The sequence below is a fragment of the Ochotona curzoniae genome, unplaced genomic scaffold (assembly GCF_017591425.1).
Source record: "Ochotona curzoniae isolate NIBS_2020 unplaced genomic scaffold, NIBS_Ocur_1.0 scaffold_4505, whole genome shotgun sequence".
In the NCBI taxonomy this organism is placed as follows: Eukaryota; Metazoa; Chordata; class Mammalia; order Lagomorpha; family Ochotonidae; genus Ochotona; species Ochotona curzoniae.
Window position 1 is genome coordinate 41,741,287 of NW_024467118.1, and position 20,786 is coordinate 41,762,072.

Sequence of the window (20,786 nt, forward strand, 5' to 3'; positions counted from 1 at the left end):
CAAGTAAACAGGCTCACTTGCCTATCTAGCTACCTAATGAGAGTGGACTGCATTACTGCTTTAGAAAATCGAACTACCATATGACCCAGCTATCCCACTTATGGGAATATAGCCAAAAAAACCCCACAAAATGTATATATGAGAAAGTGATCTGTAATCCCGTATTTACAGCAGCACAATCTACAATAGCAAAAACATGAAAACAACCCAGATCTCATTGAAAGAGGAGTAGATGAAGAAACTGAAATGTCTATTCCATGGAATACTACTCAGCCATTATTCGAAACAGTGAAATTGTACCATTTGCAACAAAATGATCCCATCTGCAGATCATTATGCTCAGTGAAATAAGCCAATCCCAAAAGGAAAAATGGCATATGTTCTCTCTGATATAAGGCAACCTTTCTGCAAAATACAAGATTAATAGATACACACATAGGGCTATGTATTTATCTAGAGGATCTGTATATGAAGTCGAGACACACAGCAATATGCATCCTACTTCTGAAAGAGAGGGACTCCCATCAAAACCGTTAAATGTATCTTGACACTAGAATGCTGGGCATTATACAATTGTCTATACCTACAATGTCAGGATACACATAAATAGCAGAATGATGGACTTGTGACTACTGATGAGGAATAAAGTATTAAGGAAAATGTGGAAATTTACTGTTTCTGGTCACACAGAGGAGTGTAGTCAAGGGAAAAACATCATCAGTGTGTTAGAAGTTATCTTTCACTTCATTTGATATTATCCATTAGCTATATTTTATTAAAATCCCCAGCTGCTCCATGTCTCATCCAAATGCCTGCAAATGTGCCTCAGAAAGGAGCAGAGGATGGCCCAGGTGTGTGGGTGCCTGCACCCTTGTGGCAGACCCAGCAGGAAGAGGTTCCCAGCTCCTGGTTTTGAATTGGCCCAGCTCAAGATATTTGGGGAGTGAACCAGCTGATGGAAGATCCATCTGTGTCTGTGTCTCTCTCTTTGCAAATCTGCCTTCCAAATAAATAAATAAATCTTTTTAAAATAGCGAATATTCAGGAATCCAAATCACCAGTCATGAAGACAATCTAACTTCTTCTGAAAACTGAATAATGAACTTAATGCCTACTCTCTATTATAAAATTTACTTGTTCCAAGCATAGTCAGCATAAGGTTTCAATAGAAAATAAATTGCATACCAAATAAAATTAAAATTGATATTGTTACTTAACTCAGCAATAATTACAAAAATTAACTTTCAGTGTCAGTTTTTAAATAGAGACAATGTAATAAGAAATGTAGTTAGGGCCCAGCACGATAGCATAGTAGTTAAGGTCCTTGCCTGGAACGTGCCAGGATCCCATATGGGTGTCGGTTCTAATCCCAGCAGCGGTGCTTCCCATCCAACTCCCTGCATGTGGCCTGGGAAAGCAGTCGAGGATGGGCCAAGACTTTGGGACCCTGCACCCACGTGGGAGACTTGGAGCAGGCTCCTGGCTTCAGATTGGCTCAGCTCCAGCCATTGTGGCCAGTTGGGGAGTGAACCATCGAATGGAAGATCTTCCTCTCTGTCTCTCCTCTCTGTATATTCACCTTTCCAATAAAAAATAAATAAATCTTTAAAAAAATAAGTAATGTAGTTAATAAATTCAGAAGTCACAAAATCAAATGACATTTGGTACCAAGTAACTGTAGTTAGTTATGCCAATCAGTTTCCATGTGTGAAGTTTGCTAAATGTGTATTTTTGTGGCAGTCAAAAACCTCTGCACAGATACAATGTGGAAAATCTTATAAAGTATAATATAAAATATGAAATCAAAGAAATAAGGAAACAAATATAATCTAAAAATTAAACAGACCCAATAAGTAAATTTTTAAGTAAAAAATGCTCTTCGTGGCTCACACTATGCCTTGAAAGAATACACTGGAATACATACTTTACTGTTGCTTCCTGAATTTGACGTGTCTTCCACCTCTACTGTCAGGTAAGAATACCCAGAAGTCATTTCAACCAGCCTCAAGCTTCAGCACAAACGCTTACATCTTGAGAAGCTCCTTGAGAAAGCAAGGATAGTGAGCAAATATTGCTGAATCACATACATGCCTACAGTCGGCCAATGGGAAATAACGTGGCACTTCTTTTTCACACATTTACCTTGAGAGAACCATAATAAATCCAAAGCTCCAAGGGGAAGGAACACCCTCTAAGCAGAAGTCTTGTTAAGTATAAAAGCTTTAATCATTTTAGATACATTAAAATTTGGTTTGTGAATTACAGTTCCAAAAAATTTTTTTTAAGATTTATTTTTATTGCAAAGTCAGATATACAAAGAGGAGGACAGACAGAGAGAAAGATCTTCCGTCTGATCATTCACCTCCCCAAGTGAGCGCAATGGTTGGTGCTGCACTGATCTGAAGCCAGGAGCCAGGAACCTCTTCTGGGTTTCCTATGTGGGTGCAGGGTCCCAAGGCTTTGGGTCGTACTGGACTGATTTTCCCAGGCCACATGCAGGGAGCTGGATGGGAAGTGGTGCGGCCAGGATTAGAACTGGTGCCCATATGGGATCCTGGCACGTTCAAGGCGAGGACTTTTGCCACTAGACTACCGCATCAGACCCTAAATTTTACAACTGAGAAAGATGTCTAGATGAAAGACAAATGTTCTCTTGTTTATAAATATGCAATTAGGTAGCAAAAATTAACTGAGGCAAGCATTATATAGCCCTTCTTTGATGTTGTTTTTTCTGAAATGTTAATCTGAAATCATTAATCAATTTATATTATCTATTATATACTTAAAATCATGTTAGACAGAGCATTTCTTAAGAATGAGTACCCTATAAAATTAGCCAATCACATTTTTAATTACTTCTAAACATTTTACTTAGCTTTATAGTTATGGTTAAAATGGTTCATGTGACATCTGCATGCAGTTCCTGACAGATGAAAAGATAAGTCATGTACTGTATTTCCAACTGTTTTAAATTTAAATTAACAATGTTTCCTAATTTCCCATCTTGCTGACTATGATGACAAATTTATCTCTACAAAGACATAGAATGAATCATGAGGTTTGAATTGTCCAGGCGTTTCATTATTAGACTGAACGAAGCATATGAAAATACCTCACTCGTACTTCATCCTGCCAGTTCTAAGACATCTCATCCACCTTTCTCATTCTCTAAATCCTATGAAAATTCATCCTATGCTCTCCCTTTACTCTCTCTATTTCTGTTTTGCTGTATTTTTCTCCTTCTATCCCTTCCTAGTTAGCATTCCCCAAACAATAAGAAATGATCTGAGACCATTAACACCCTATGGAGAACAAAACTTTATTTCTAGAAATGTGCCTATTGAACAAGGCTTTTTAAGGCATGTATGAATTATAAATATTACTTGCTAACAGAATCCATCCCCCAGGCAAATAATGTAGGATTACAAAGATACAAATGATTTGAACTCTAAAGGTTAGCAGATTAAGGTCATAATAGTAAAATTCAGAAAGTAATTTCAAAGTCAAAGACTGACATTAATAATAATTTTAGAAGTCTTGGTCCATAAGTCCAAAGGTGTTCTTTTGCTAAACAAAATGTAAACTTTTGAAATTATCACACATTTTCTAATTTTTAGGGAAGAAAATAAGAGAGCAGAAAAAAAGGCAGTGTTTTAGCAGAAAGGCACAAGTTTTCCCATAAATACTTATTAGACTTTTAAAATTATACCTTATTATGATTTATTTTGTAATACATTTACTTATATAATTTTCTATTAAAATAATTCATAAAATTTATAAAATATAATTTATAAAATAATAATTTATTGGCCAAGAACTATACCATGACAGTATTAACTGCAAAGAAACTTGAAAGATGCAAGGGCTTTTTTGTTTTGTTTTAACCAGGCGATACATAGCCTCAAACACAATTTGATCTTAACTAACTGAACATTTCTAATCAACACTTTGAATTACACTAAGAAAAGGAACAGGAGTCCACACAGCCAAGGCATAATACACAACACATGACCAAGTCTGTGACGAGAAGAAGCAGTACATCTGTGCACTGTGATACTTCACAGGTGTTGCCAAAGCCTGCAACAGATGAACTTTACAAGATGGCTGAAGCAAATGGGTGGGGGTGGGGAGGACACAGGAGGTCAGAGAGGGATCATCATCTCCTGATGCTGACACATGGAGAACTAAACCAGAGCCCAACTGTCTTTCATTAAGGAAAGTATGATGGCATAGTCCAAGAATTATGGCAAAATGGGAAATTATTACAAGTTTTTTCATTTGGTTTGGCTCTTTTTGTCTCTTTGTATATACCCAAATAAATGTTAAATGTATTAAGTTATAAAAGTTCCCTGATAGTATTAATATTTGTAGTTTCTAAGTGTTTATCTCTATGTTTTTACATTATGGATAAGTTTTTCAGTATTTTCCCATTTTCTCATAGGCTGGCACTTCTTTTTCTGGGGGGGGGGACATAGTATATCTTCATCAAATTTTAAACTGTATCATATAGCTTTTGTAGATGGACACACAACTATTTTGTGCCACGTCTAAGTTCTTGCTTATACCTGTGTCCCACAAAAAATTAACTGTCACATATACATATAAATAAAACAGTGAAATATGTAAAACTACACATTTTGGAATTTTATAGACTGTCTTCTTCAAATTTTATTGCATATCCAAACTTTGGCACACAGCAGACTGCAAGTAGAACAGGACATGATGTGACTTCAATGCCCTGGACCCAGCTGTGACAAACGCAATTTTTTCAAGATAGACACAAGACAGACCTTCAGAAGGTTTACAACAAATTCACATTATCTTTTAACTCTATTTGCCTATGAAATTTTTGAAGACTCATATTTTCTGGTAAACCTTAATGTACTAAACTCTGCTGGAAGTTACAAAACATTTCTATCGCTATCCGTTTACATATATACATATATGTATATATGTAACTGGAAGCACAAAAGGCAGTGCCAAAGGTTAAGAAAAAAAGTGTATTTCAGGGAAAAAAAAAAGCAAATATTAGAACTCTGCTAAACAAGAATGATATTAGAGGGAAAATTATTCCTTAACATGCCTTAAATAAAATAGAAGATTCTCCAAAAGTTTGAGGCCTAAAGTTTCCAAATTATTTAGCAGGATGAACAACTGTTCAATCAAGCAGAGAAAGTCCTGGTTCTTCACACTAAATGCACAATGCACATGCCAAGCACATACAATGTGAACTTTTGTGTTTATGGATACAGATTGTATACAAGTTTCCAAGCCATGAAACAAACACCACATATAGCCAAAGGTACCCTAAAGTAACAGTATCATCTATGAATCCATACACCAGAGAGATATTTGTATAATAAAGTGAATAGACAACACAATTTCTGTAACCTGACTTTCCAAGAGTTTAAATTCAAAATGAAATTTGCCCTAAGAAAATCTAGTCTCAATAAAAATGTTAATATTCTTCTTGCAAGGACATTTACGTATTGTAATGCAATGTGGTATACACAATGGGTCATTTCTGGCAGTGTTGTACATAGTTATTTTGTAATTTATGAAAAGCAGTTTGGAGTAGTTTGGATGCTGTGGCTTGGAGGATAAAGCCACCGCCTGTAGCGCTGGCATCCCATGTAGAATCAAGCTGGAATCCTGGCTGGTTGACTTCTGACCCAGTTCCTGTTGCTAATATGCTTAGGAAAGCAGCAGAAGGTGGGCTCAACTGCTTGGACCTCCATATATCTTTCAGGGACTCATAACAAGCTCCTGGTTCCTGGCTTTGAATTGGCACAGCTCCAGTGGGAGTGAACCAGCAGATAGAAAATCTCTTTGTGAGTCTCTCCATCTCCCTGTTACTCTGCCTTTTGCATAAATAAATAAACACATAATTTTTAATGTAGTTTTGTGTTCTTTAAAATAATTACCTGTGAATAGTATGCTAAATAAAAGATGCCATAAAAATAAAAATTGACAAATATTTGTATGACATATATTTGAAATTTTCATTTTATAAAAGTGTTACTATCTATGAACACCTGGAGATACATGATCAAATCAGACTATTTGCTCTGGGGTGAAATTTTTACTTACAGCCTTTTTAACCTTCAAGGAAGACCACAATCCTAAAATTACAGCCCATTTTTCTGGCTGAACATAGCAAAGCTCCCAGTGCAAAAGCAAAACACTCAGGCAGAAAAAGGCAGCTCCCTATGGATTTAATTAAGAAGATCACAACTTAGTATTAGAAAACCAGAAACTGTTCTGGAAATGGCTGAGCTAAACATGGATGACAACAATGTTTCAAAGTACTATGGGCAAAATCATGCATCTTGACGTATTTGTGTGCCATTAGGTTGAAACAAAGCCCATAATAACACATATCAAAATCCATGTTAATATTTTTTTAAGAATGATTTTTAAACACATCTTTATCTAGAAACTGTTAAAGATCAGACTAAGGGCAACTGAGTCACATTTAACAGAGGTATCTGTTAAAACCAACATCTAACTCACTCAGTAAACAAGTGCAATACTTAATACTTGGAACATACAGTGCACATAGTACAGAATATAGTTTATCTTAACATCAGTTTTAATTTTAGCGCAGCCATCTTGATAAAGAATGCTATCAAAATTGTTTGTTTGTATTAGTGATAATATTCCAAGTCAATCTTGAAAACTCACAGACTTCCTAGGAGATGAAATGCTATTATCTAAGGAAATTTGGGCACAACCTTCTCTCTCACCACAATGTAACATTTTACAGGCATGAAGTAAAGTTAACATTAACAGAAAGGATACTGCTAATAATAATAATAATAATAATAATGCACACTGGGGCAAAATTTGAACATAGAAGGCACCTAGAGGAAGTTTGAGGGTCCTCTAGGTTTGTTTTTTTAGTGTGACAGAAGCAGTCACAGTAACCCTGTCCTTAATGTAAGACTGGAGATCGTGAGCTGTCAATTAAACACAGCACTAGAAAACAACGTTCATTTTAAATGATCTTACCTTTCATTCTTCAAGTTATGTGTCCCTGTTATGTCAAATTACGATAATAAATAGCTATGCTGTGCTTTCCCAAGAAAGTGCATTTTTCTGTTATAAACCATTTTGGTCTCCAAAAGGGCAAGGTTCACTGCTATTACCATTAAGGAAGGAAAAACTCTTGCATTAAGATTTATGCTATCATTAGCTACTTAATCTGTATATCTAGATTAGCTTAAAATGCTCAGTTTTAAGTGTGATGGTCATCACTCATAAATACTTTTAGTTTTCATAAGACTCTAATTTGCCATGGATGGACATAAGATGAAAAGAAACACCAAAGACTCATAGAGAACAAACACTGAATCACTGCCATCTCAAAAACTACAATTTGGCTCTGACACATACACAAGCTCTAGTCTGTGTGTTAGGGAAGTTAGAAATGTCATGGCCCATAAGCAAACCTGAATCTAAATAAGCGATCTATTTTTCAAAACATAAACTTGGAGAGGATGTTAAAAAGGATAAGGTAACTAAATACATACAACAGAAAAGCAAACAAAAAAAAGAATTAAAAATATTTCATGTAGGCAATGAGACTGTGGTAGAATAAACCACAGGACTTTAAAACAGCTCCACATCTGGCATTTGATATTAATTGGCTGCTTGCAAGCAACTGTAAATTAATGGAAATAATAACCCCTTTTACAGATTATAAGAATTCGATTATAGGATTTATGATAGCTGTATGGTAAATCCAATTAAAATGAAATGAAGTGTTTTTTTTAAGATATCAGGGCAATTTATTTTGCCGAATTTTCAGAGGGGAGAGAGGGATACACACTGTCTATCAAAAAAAAATTAAAAGTTTTGAAGCAGGATAATTTTATGAGGAAATAAACTTATTCCTAATAACTCACAATTCTACGAGTTGAAAGCACAAGAGCAGGCAGGTTTGACCTTTGATTGAGGGCTTAACATCAATCAGATGTTAACTACATCACAAGAGCAAGAATGTGGATCTAGAAACAGGAAGCCAGGAAGCCACAGACAGGCTGGGCAGCAACATCCCTTCTGAGAGCACACTCATAAATGACCTGGGCCCTCCTATCAGGCCCCGCTCCTTAAAGGCACCAACTCCCCACACTGCCACACTGAAGACCAACCTTCCAGCTTGTGAACCTTTACAGGTCATATTTAAATCACAGCCAAGCCATACTTGGGGAAGTTTTGAGTTGGGGGTGAAAGTGAGGCAAGGAAAGTATAGCAATTTCACAATATAAATAAAGAGAAAATGAGCTATCCTTTTGATGAAAGATGCTAAGGTCATTATCAACAGTTTTTTTTTTTTTTTAAGATTTATTTTCATTGGAAAGTCAGGTATACAGAATGAAGGAGAAACAGAAACAAAGATCTGTCCAGTGGTTCACTCCCCAAGCAGTTGCAAGGGTCGGAACCAAGCCAATCCTAAGCCAGGTGGCAGGAGCTTCTTCCGAGTCTCACACAAATGGCAAGGTCTCAAGGCTTTGGGCCATCCTTTCCTGCTTTCCCAGGCCACCAGCAGGGAACTGGATATGAAGTGGAGCATCTGGGAGATGAACCAGGGCCCATGCAAGGTGAAAATTTAGCTGCTACACTATTGTGCCAGGCCCAGCGTGTGTTTTGAGTAAGGTAATCATGCTTGCCATTTCAGAAAAAAGGCTTAAACCTTGGAATATCACGTGGCTGGGGAAATAGAGATGAAGGCGGATTCTTATACTCCCACACAGTTTCCAGGAAAAAGTTTTCTCATTTCAAAGAGGCATTTAGTCACATGTATGAATCTTTCTCATTAACCACATCAAAGTCTGCAATTTTTTATAACTAAAAAAATATTTTCTAGTATTTATGCAAGTTAAACCCAAAGTATATTAATTCCATGGTGTTTATTCTACATATACAGGAATATTAAGTAAGCAATGCAATTTTACCCTGTCTCTGATGTTTAAAGAGCTTATCACTTTTTATTAGAAAAAGAAGTTAACATAAAAAGAAAAACTGCTGTGAAAATGTATATAGTTCAAATATGAACATAACACTTGGGAAAATCAACAGCACCAAAAATAGGCCTACATTTTATATGACTTTCAGGTATAATCTTGAACTAAAAATATAAAAATTACTTTATTTAAAACATCATCCAGTATGTACATATAGATGTCTACTGATAATACTCTCTATTTTTTAAATGACTTACACATTACTTAAGGGTTTATTTTGTGTTTAGTCCCTTCTCCCAGATTCAGTCAGTAAAAAATCCTCTGTTTAGACACACTTGCATGGTATCTGGTCAAAGTTCCTAAAATACTCCAACATCTGTACTGGAATTCTAAGGAAGTGAATATTTTCAAGATGTTACAGGATTAAAGAGAAATATGCTGTCAGCTCTTCAAGAGCTGGAAAATGCATGCAACACTTATTTTTAATTCCCTTTTCCTGTCTGCTCACATGTCTCCAATACCCTCTTCATGGCCAAATGTTGAACACACAGTGACCATGCAACTCATGAAAGTTACTGAGTGGCAAACTGAACCTTCAACAAAACCAGCTACAGTATTTTGAATCAATTAGAGTACCCACAAGACCAGACCTACCCCTGGAAAGGAAAACGTCTACTCCATGATTCATCTCAGTGACCACTCAGATGACACATACTTTGCCGGTTGCCATTCAGGAAGTGGGTAAACCATTGCGATTATACTTTTCTGAAGAAATTGAGACAAGTTTAATGCTTGTTTATAATGTGCTACCATAATAATTTCTCTACATTTTCTTTAGTTAAAGTATATTTTATATGTAAATATGATCAGATGTATTCCCTGAAAAATTTCAATATTTGTTTATACATTTCTTTTGTTAGAATAAAAAAACAGATGTTTACACATTAAATTAGCAATTTTAGCATGTTTCATTTATAGAATTTAAACTTGAAAGTGGTTAAACTATTGATGTTACGAATGAGTACAAAGGAAAATAGGAAATTACAAGGTTTTGGAAAAAGCCTTGCATGTGCCAAAGACTTTTACACCTAATAATCAGTGGATAAAGCACTTTAGGGGAAGAGCATTGTATCTGATTCTGCAGTGGGTGATCTATGGACTAGAGGTGCCAGCCTCCAAGGCAGGCATAAACCAAGGCACCAAGGAGAGCTGGAAATGTATTATAAGCAGAACTATGATGTGTACATAGTCTTCATATGCAGAATGATTAAATGCCTTGCATTTTTCCCAACTATCTGAAAATAAAACATCCACATTGCATCCTCTTATCATAGTTTATAAACTCGGGAACAATGTTGATCAGCTTACCATAAAAACATGTAATGAATTAGTTGCAAGTTGCTGGAGACTCGGTTACAGCGTATGCCTAGAAAATATTTAAAGGTTCTGTTTTCTTTCTGGTTACAAAGCTTGTGGATTTAATAAATGTTTACAGAATGCCTACGATGCACCAGCACAATTCCAAGGGATGATGATTTTAAGTTAAAATGAAGTAGAAATAAATGTCTAACACCACAGTAACTCTAGAGGTTGCCAACAACAACTTTCTGATCAACCCTACAATATTCATATCCTTCCCACCTATCAAAATGAGAACAGCGTGAAGCTGAATTCATTGAAATTCCTGCCTTTAAACTTTCCTGTATTAATCCAGTATTAACTTGAAAGAGTTATGGAGAAGGGAGTGAAGATGAGAGATAGAGATAGATGGTGAGAGAGAGACAGAGAGTCTTCCATCCACTGATTCACTCCAGAAATGGCCACAATTATTGTGCTGGGCCAAGCCAAAGCCACAGGTCCAGAACCTTATTACAATCTCCCATGTGGGAGGTTGGGACCCATTTACCAAATGGTCAATCTTCTGCTGCTTTCCCAAGCACCTTGGCAGGGAGCTGAAACAGAAGTGAAGCACTGGGACTAAAAACTGATGCTCATATGGATGCTGACAACCCAGGCCATAGTTTAACACCCTGCACCACAGCATTGCTCTCTCTCCTTTATTTTATTAGCCAGCTGACTAACAAATTAGTGCAGAAACTACAGAATATCAATCGCATACATTCCTGATTTTTTTATGTCCTACTTCAAGTATCTAAAAATAGTTGACCAAACAAATATAATAACATTCAAAAAGTCTTTGAAAAGCTCATGGAAACTCCCTACTATGAATATCTACAAATCTCAAAAAATCTCTGCACCAAAAGAAACTTTTTGAAATCTTCTAAATCACACTGGCACTTCTAAATCACTACATAGGAAGAGGGGTGTTTGTGTGTGTGTAGGTGTGTGTGTATCTAAGCATGACCTCTGTTTACACTGCCTTTTCAGTAAGGAATGAAAACCTTAATAACAAAGATGTCTGTTGTTAATATATCTTCTAAATGTATCCGGACAGCACAGTGATGGGTGCTTGTGTAAAGCCATCGTCAGGCAAGAGCACACAGAGCTCAAAAAACCACAGCAGACAGGCAGCAGCATGAGAGGCACCATCGCTGCCAGGCCCTTCAAAACAACCATTCTGCCCAGCCTCTAGTCGGCTCCCTTACACAAGTCAGGGTCATGGTGACCGAAAATACTACTTCTAAGCTGGAGATTTAGGGATCTGCAGTCACTTCATCCACTTCTGCTCACATGTACAAACTGCTCTTTGATATCAAAGTTTGACACCATGTTAGCCTGTGTTTCCCTCAAAGCTGTCGACCTTCCAGTCACAGGATACTGCTCCCCGGGCCCCAAGCACTCCTGAACATTAATACCTCTGTATTTCAATGCAAGTCTTCAATATTCCTCTCTTCTCCTCACTTTTAATTTAATTTTAATTTTTCATGATACGGTTTCACAGGCACAGAGGTTTCCACGTTCACTCCTCATCCACTCCCTCTCACCATTTCCCCCTGTATTATTAACATCTACTAATTGCTCACGTTTGCCCTCATCCGTAAATTCCATCTTTCCCAGGCCTACCACACCACTCTCAGAAGCCTATCCAATAGCTGCTGACACAGCAAGAGGATTTGCCACAAAAGCTTCTATACTATCTGAATTTACATTTCAACTCTTTTCTTTTTAACTAATACTTTTTGTTTGTTTCTCAAAAATGAGTCTAAACTTGTTAGAGACAAGAATCTGTTACTCTATACTGTTTGGATCATATACTACACTGCCATTTTCTGCTTAGAATGGAAACTGCTGGGCCTGGTGCAATGGCTCATTTGCTAATTCTTCACCTCCAAGCACTGGGATATTCATATGGGTGCTAATTTGTGTCCCTGTTGCTCTACTTCTCATCCAGTTCCCTACTGGTGGCCTGGGAAAGCAGCAGAAGATGGCTCAAAGCATTGGGACCTTGTACCAATGTGGGAGACCCACAAGGAGTTCCTGGTTCCAGCAGTTGTGGCTATTTAGAGAGTGAACCAGTAGATGGAAGATCTTTGTCTTTCTCTCTGTAAATCTGCTTTTCCAATAAAAATAAATAAATCTTTAGAAAAAAAAGAATGGAAATAACCACTAGTGAGAATTGATTAAAATGTCTCAATGAAGCAAATTCAGATATAGGAATTTGGATTAACAAATATATGAACCAGATATTAGCAAGTGAAGTGCATTGAGCAATATCCACAAGACTCTTGTGGAGTTGCTCACCTTTCTTTCCTTTCCTGCGCCGGAGGTAGTAAAGCCACCTAGGAAGACATTTTGAGAATAGCACAATGCAATCATTTACTTGGACTCTTGAGTGCAGGAGTCTCTGTCTCTGGAATGCTTCATGAAGCTGAGTATGAACACACTTCAATATCTATTACCCAACATCTATATCACACATGACATCTTAAGCAAGGACTTTGGTAACATCTCATAAATAAAGAGGTTATAATTTCTTCAATGAAGAAATCAATGAAGATTCCAACTTAGAGGATATATAATGGCTACAGATACCATGTGTGTTGGTTCAAATAAGTTATAGCACCAAATAATTTATGCAAGTGAGTTTTCGAATTTCAGAACTTAAGAAAAAGGATCATTGGTCTCTTTTAACACTGAATGCCAGAAGGCCTGTATCAGTAAAAGAGAATAGCCAGAATCCATCAGAAAAAATGATTAAGGGGCTGGCACTGTGGCTGCTAAACGCCATATGGGTGTGACTTCCTATCCTGGCAGCAAAGTTCCTATTCAGCTTCCTGCTTATGATCTGCCAAAAGCAGAGGAGGATGGCCCATGCCAGGAGGATGGATGAAGCTCTTGGCTCCTGGCTTCATCCTGGCTCAGTCCATTAGGGAGTGAAAAGCTGATTGATACAGATGGATAATCATACTCTCTCTCTCTCGCTCGCGCTCTCTCTCTCTCTTTCTCCTTTGTTTTCCCCCTTTCTCTGTAATACTGGCTTTCAAACACACAACATATACATCAAAACCATTACGAGCAACTCTTCTAGTTTAAAGATCTTTGCTACATTTGTTTTTGTCCAGTTTAAAAAACTGATGATTTCTAATCTATAATTTCTACAGGTTTAACTTAGCAAATATGTGCTTGTAAATGGTGCTTATACACTCTACCTACTAAATATAATTACTGGTAGAAGGTGAAAAATATCTGCTCAGAAGTTAAGGAAGTATATAATGTCTTTGTCTGCTCAAGTTTGTCTTTTCCAAATCCACTGACTTGCGAAGAGCTATTTGACAAAGGTAAGATCTCAATCTTCCACTGTAGCGGAAAGATTATTACAACTTAGAAAGACTGCCTAATAATGTGAGGAATTCTTGTCTGGTTCCTGTTTAAGCAACGATTCCTACAATATTATTATAGATGAAGACATGTGTAATCCATCTTCAATCAAATGTACATCATGTAGGACAGCCTCAAAGAAAATCCACATTTATTCAGAATGTCCTATTCTGAGGAATTAGAACTGAAATCAGTGCGACAAGCTGGCCCTAACTGCAGAGCAGTACACGCTCTGCTTCTTGCCTTCTGCTGAAATGTTCAGAAAGAGGGCCAAAACAAGTGTGGATCTCTGTCTGTCATAAATTTAAAAGATCCAAACTCACTTTTACTTTCTAAGGATGTGAAGTCTTCCTCAAATAGAAAAAATGAAGGGGAAAAAATGAAACCCTCTTCTTATGATGGGGTTAAATCTGTAAGCCTTAGATTCATTATCATAATGAAACCTAACAACATCTTATGAAGGTGTGGTGAAAAAGCAAAATGTCAAACAAAACTTAGGAAAGAGCAAGATGCAAGTAGATGCTTAGGACATAATGATTAATTTACTCCCTTGCTCTCAATATGCAAAGGTGTGATGATTTGAATCTGGAAGACCCCTGGAGCTACAAAAGGCAAAAGCAGTACTGGAAGCATAGGCAACCATTCCTTTCACATCAGCTCCTGCACACCTTCCTCCTTAATACAGTAAAAGCCAAGTAACAGCATCTCAGATCAGATTGGTGGAGGTAAGGAAGCAAAGACTTCCCTCTCAGTAGCCAGGAAAGTTCAAATAGATATCTCCTCAGTCAATCTCCCTTCACCCTCTTAAATTCACTTTAAAGGACACAAATGGAAACTGACTTTAATGATACATCAATGAGGGGCCTGGCATGAGGCCTGAAAATAAGACACCAGTTAAGACACTGATGATCTATATCAGCCTCTCTGAGTTCAAGCTCTGATTTCCCCAGTTTCCAGTCTCTTTCTAACGCAGAACCTGGGAGGCAATAAGCTAACCTGTATTAGCTCTAAAATCCTGGTTCAGGGTTCCATCCAGCACAGCCTATTTTAGGCACCTGGGGACACCAATCAGGAAAGAGGAGCTGTCTAACACTATTCTTCTATCTCTCTCAAATACCTTGAAATAAAAGTTATGTTACTGATCAGAGTTCATTACTTCCTTAAAGAGTTTTGATGATGACTATCTCATGAATAAATAATGACCAATCAGGTATTCCTAGGTCAGAAGAATGAGTATAGCGAGGTGAAAATCCAAATAAAAGATGAACTGATATGATTATTATCAAAGCCATATGTCACCAGCATTGCTCAATAAAATCAGATATTTGTTTTAACAGACTTTCAAACAACCTAAAGAAAAGCCAACGTAACAACTGATGACTTGCCATTAAAGAATCAGATAATTGGGCAAAGGGGGCAAGGGTCCAGCCCTTCAATTTCACATTGTTTTGCTTCCTAAGAAAAAGATTCTGAGGAAGTCAAACACTGAGGCTCTACATAAATTGAGGCAGGGTACGGTGAAGAGAGGAAGTGAGTTCAAAGGTTTGTACTTCTAAACATCAAACATTTCCCTAATCTTAAAATCCTTTCTAAAGATTTATTGGGGGGTAGGGAGTTCCTGCTAGGAAGTATGGATACAACTGAAGCACCAAGAAGCCTTCAAATAAATGACTGAAATTTACAGCCACATTCATGACCTATTGTATCTGAATAAAATTCACTTCATTTTTAATACAGGATAGTAGGATATACAGGCTTTTAATGTCCCCATGGGGAGTGTAATAACATCTGAAATGTTCAATACTTGGTAGGTATTACACAGCTTAATTTCCATTAACCTGAAGCAATTAATTCCCTTTAATGCAATGGGATTTTAAAAGCTTATTTTTCTTCCACAAAGATTTCCAAAGTCCAGTTAAATCTTAAGTGATCCACACTGTAATGCTGAAATCCACTATCTATACATAAATGCCATTTTCTTCTCTGAAACAGCCCAGTCCTACAAGAGGGATCAACATTTTCCTATCATTAAAACATTGATGCCAGGATTAATCCCCCAGTCATTTAACTTTCCCATTGACCAGCGGTCAGATCTGGGGCTCTTCCTCTGTAACAGCACCCTCTTCTGTTCCCAAGGCCACAGCTCTGCTTGCTCTGTTCACTCAGACTGCTTCTGTGGCTTGATCACTAAGCCATCCCCCTCTTATAAAATTCCCTGACTAATCAAGCTCATTCCATGAGTCTCCTTACTGTCTATGCCATTGTGCTGGTTGACGTAGGAATAATCCTCCATGACCCACATCATGAAAGTTTAAAATCCCTTGACTGGCTCAGACCACATTAATATGATCATAACTATCACTCTATGAGTATTCACTGTTACCCTACATTACTCCTTAATTTTAGTCCAAGTACTATACCTCCTCACCTTCTTACCCTACCCAAGATACTAAGTGGATTCTTGTGCTTGACGGATTCATCTGCTGGAATTAGCCGCCAAGACACAACTCAAGCTCTGTTCCTATGTCAAGTTCCTCAAATCAATTAAGGCCATACTGATGAGTCGTTCTCCTAAGCTTCAGAATATTAGTGCATTGGCCCCAATTCATTGACAACAAAAATGTGACATTTCTCAGCAGTTTTGCTCGTAAGTCTTTATTTTTTTTTTTTTAACTTGACTTGTAAATTCCTTGAAGAGAGGAAAAATGGATTTCATCTTTTAAGATGTCCCATGCCTACCTACTTTCCAGTAACATGAGGGCGATACAGGGAACAAAATCTGTCATTATTCTACATGATGGCTAGTAAGTTTAAAACTTTCAGTGCATGTAAGATGATAGTTTAAAAAGCAAGCATATTACTTCATCCAAGCCCAGAGATCTGGCTTTCAGGTAAGGGGAAAAAATAAGAACTTCCAGAGAATTCTGATGCACTTGGCACACAGACAGTATTCTGAGAAATACTGTCACTGATTAGGTTGAACCCATAAAAAAAGAGTAAGACAAGTCTGAAGATATGCATAGTTATAAAGAATATAGAAAGAAAATCTGACATATTTCAAACTAGTTGCCATTACTAGGATGTTATTTTTGATATCCACCACAAACTCTATGTACATTTACTATGCTACTTTGGGGAAGTTATTTATGTTAAAGCAATCAGTATTGAGTGAATATACTTATTTTGTACTTAAACTGTTAATATAGGCATATTTAAACTCACTAATGTGAAACAGAATAAGTAATTCACTAGTATTTCATCTAGTCTATTCAGTTAATAGACACAAGAGAAAAATGAGCCTACTAAGTGAAAATATAAGTCAATGAACAGGAAAATCTTGACTCTAAGCATGATTTCATCTCTGGAGATGGCTTAATACGTCCTCAAGGACAAGGTGAATGAGCTGTTTAATTTTAGTTCATAGTTTTTAAATGCTTTAGAATGTTTGGAATATTAAAAAAAAGACCCCAATTATCAACTTAAAAATTACCAACAATTTACATATCATAGATATTATGTATATTTAGTGACTTCCATTTGTATTTTGAGATAACCTTCGGGGTTTTACATAATCTACAGGAAATTAGTAAACCGTTCCTTCCTACTTCTTCTCAGGAGATACTGATACAGGCCACCAGGGAGAGACACAGAGTAACTGGATCAGTCTGGTAAGCTGCATGTCAACACAGCAAGGACGCAGTGGCTTCACTGAAAGCATAATGACACATGCCCTGTTAAGACTCCATTCACCCACTGGGGAGCACTTCCCAACAGCCATCATGCAATACCTGTGGTTTCTGGCACTCTCCGACTTAAAACCATGTTCCTTCAGGGGGAAAAACAACCCATAACACACACAGAGTATCAATCCATAAACACTGCAAATTCCAAGTTACAGGTAAAACAGGATAGCAAACTTCGCAAACAAAATAGCATTGAAATGTTCATATCCCATGAGAAAGTCTGATATGAGTCAAGACAATTTTAATAATTGTGATAATTAAAAACAAACTGATTTCTTATCCTCCAGTTCCACTTCAATACATGACATGAACTTAAGCACAGGCACACTCACTGGGGCACATTCCTTCAGGATTGATCCAGCAATGAGTGACTCTCAGACACGTTATTGGATGATCAGGAAGTGCTTCTCATTTTACTTCTTACTTCACACTTCCTTACTGTAAACCAAAGCAGTAACTATAGGCAACAGAACAATGTTGCCTTACTAACTCACACTTCTGTTAGCTTGACTTTGCAAAAAGAGAAAGTGAATAGGTATCAAAAAATCAAGATCTCAAATTACAGGAAGTGTTACTGAATCTGACACTGCATTCTGCACTCTTGAAGGACAGAAAGATATTAGCATCACTTCAGTTACAGCAACGTCAGTATTTGCAGTTGGGCAAATGCACTCTGTTTTGAAACTTAACAGGTATGTCCATTTCTCACTCAAAAGGTTTCTCTTGACTTATTTTGAATTACATTCCCAATGTTTTCATTTCCCCCAAATTTAAATGACAGAGGCAACTTAATGATTAAAAAAAATGCCATCTCAATCTTAAAGTGTATTCCAAAATATATCTGCTAAAACAATTTAATCTCCACAAGGTTCAGTTAGTACATGTTAATGAAGTCCACTGAAAGTGGACAGTAATACACTACTGGCATTTCTTCAGTTGCCGTGAGTGGAAATCAACCACCACAGTCTAGATTCTAGCCAGGGGTATTACAAGTGTTTGAACTCAGACAATTCATACTATGGCCAATCTAAACCTTCCCCAAGAGCTCAAAAACGTCATTAACCAATCCTTACATCATACGTCCGTCAGGTACGAACTTTTGGTGGTGGTGGTGGTATAGTTGTGAGCACAGCTGCCTTCCAGGTACAAACTTTTTGGGTTAAGATTCTTCAAGTCAGTTAGAAGCAGGTACAAATGCAGCTCCTTTTTGATATCCCAAAAGTGTCCTCGCTACATCTTAAGGGAAAGGACTAAATGCTCCTTATTTAAACAAACACAGTCCTAAGAACCTCGCTTTTTAGCATGCTATAACCAGTTTTGGAGATGTAGTGTCCTGAAGGTTGAAAAAAAGAGGGAAAAAAAAACCTTGTTTCATTATGAGTTTAATCATTCCAATCTCCTCTTACATCTGCAGCTTGACCAACTTCAAGTGGACTCGTCAGTCTGAAGCCCTCAAGCAAAGTTACTAAATTTCCATCTACTCTTTTCTAAAATCGCTTCCAGCGCCTGGAGCACCGCGTCCTAGACACACTCGTGGAAAACAAGCCTCCTCGGATGGGTAATCATCCTCATCCCAAGAGCTGTGAGAAGTCCCAGTAAAGCAGCTAAGGAAAGAAAAGTGCGTTTGATGACCAGAAATGAACTCACGTTGTCCCGGAGCCCCGCTAACCGAGTAGGGTTCAAGATCCCCCTCGGCACCAGCGGAGACCACTCACAAGCCGACTTCAGGCTCTCTGTCACAAGGCACCCCCTCAGCGCCCTTCAAAGCCTGTGACTTGCCTGCCTATGCAGCATCAACTTTCCCTTGGAAAAAGTAAAGTTTGCTCTAAGGCGGCGTGCGCCGAGTTCAGTAACTGGCTCCAACGCACTCAAGGTTAAACAAGTACGCACAAGTTTTTCTCCTCAGGACCTCAACGCCGTAATGCCCACGTCTGTCCGCAGCCCGGTCCCGGCCCCGAAATCCACGGGATTCGCGCACCTACCTTGGCCTCGTCGGCGTCCGGCTCCGCGTCCGAGAAGCCCAGTCCCGACTCGAAGGCGGCGGCGGCGGGCGCCTGGCGCGGACCCGGCAGCAGCGCAGCGGCGAGCAGGGAACACGCCAGAGACAAGAAGCCCAGCAAGTGCATGGTGGAAGGACCGGGAGTGGGGAGGCCGGTCCGCTGGCGGGGGGCAGGGGTGGGGCGTGGGCGCCCCTGCGAAGCTGAGGTCCCCTCCTGGTCCTTTTCTCTGGATCTCCTACCAGTAACCCCCCCACCCTGGGCGAGCCGGAGTTGGCGGGGAACGAATCCGGGGCTGCGCGATCCCAACTTGGCCAGCCGCTCTCCCCAGCAGTGCTGGGGAAGGACGACGGGTGTCAGGTAAAAGCCTCACAGGAAACCGGACATCCGAGCTCCCTTCATTCGGAGCCCGCCGCGAGGTGAAGCCGGGGCGAGGGCGAGGGCGGCCGGCTCCGCGCTCCGCGTGTTTGTTTTTGCTTGTTAGAAAGGGAGGGGGGGAGCGAAAACACGCCGCGATGCTCACCCCCTCTGAACCCACCAGGGCCCTCGTCCCCCTCCTCCTCCTCCTCCTCCTCCCCTTCCCCCGAAGTGAGAGGAGTCGGGCAGAGGCGGCGGCGCTGCCGGGGGCGGGAGCAGGGCGGCGGGGCGCCCGGCGGTGGCGGCGGCGAGGGCCGGCAGCGCCGCGGCGCAGGAGCCTCCAGTGCGCGCGGGGCTGAGCGCAGGCGGCGGCGGGCGCAGGGGCAGGGCATGACTGATGCGCCCTCTGCCTGCGCTTATGTGAGAGAAAGCGGCCGAGGGAGGGAGCGTGCCGAGCCCGCGCCCTCCCCTCTCACTTTCCCTCAAAAGCTGTCTCCTTCCAGCTCTCCGGCTCTCGCCTCCTCCCCAGCGGCCCCACCTCCCCGTAACCCCTTCCCTCTGCCTTCTACTCCTCCCCTCCCGAGAGCCCAGCAGCTGGAGGTGTGAGTTGATCCCGGGGCTGGCGGTGTGTAGTGAGCGGCTCTCTGAGAGACGACCTCGACGAGTTGGAGCGGTGGGGACAGTGGGAACAGACGGAGGGGAGGAGAAAGTAGACCTTTTGTCCGTTGCAGCTCTGGGCCTCCTCCAGGCTCCTCTCACAGCCCGAGGAGTTCTGGGAGTTCCAACAGAAAGTTATGGAGGGAGACCTTGAAGGGTCCTTGGAGCGAAGAGAAATCCCGTCTTTCTCTCCCTTTGGGTGACCAAAGTTGCCTGGGGCAGCAGGAAATACAGGAGTTAATCTGCGTGTGTTGTAGGCTATTGGGACAGATACTATCCCTTTGAGT

The 20,786-nt window shown here is 39.4% G+C and overlaps 1 protein-coding gene across 1 annotated transcript in view; it reads right to left on the reverse strand.

Annotated features, from left to right (window-relative positions):
* Positions 1-20,234, reverse strand: part of VEGFC (vascular endothelial growth factor C) — an 86,228-nt gene extending 65,994 nt beyond the window's left edge. Inside the window, exon 1 of the mRNA XM_040966116.1 lies at positions 19,471-20,234. Coding sequence (XP_040822050.1) covers positions 19,471-19,614 — 144 coding nt within the window. The 5' untranslated portion in view covers positions 19,615-20,234. The remainder of the gene's footprint in view (positions 1-19,470) is intronic.
* Between the last annotated feature and the right edge of the window lie 552 nt (positions 20,235-20,786).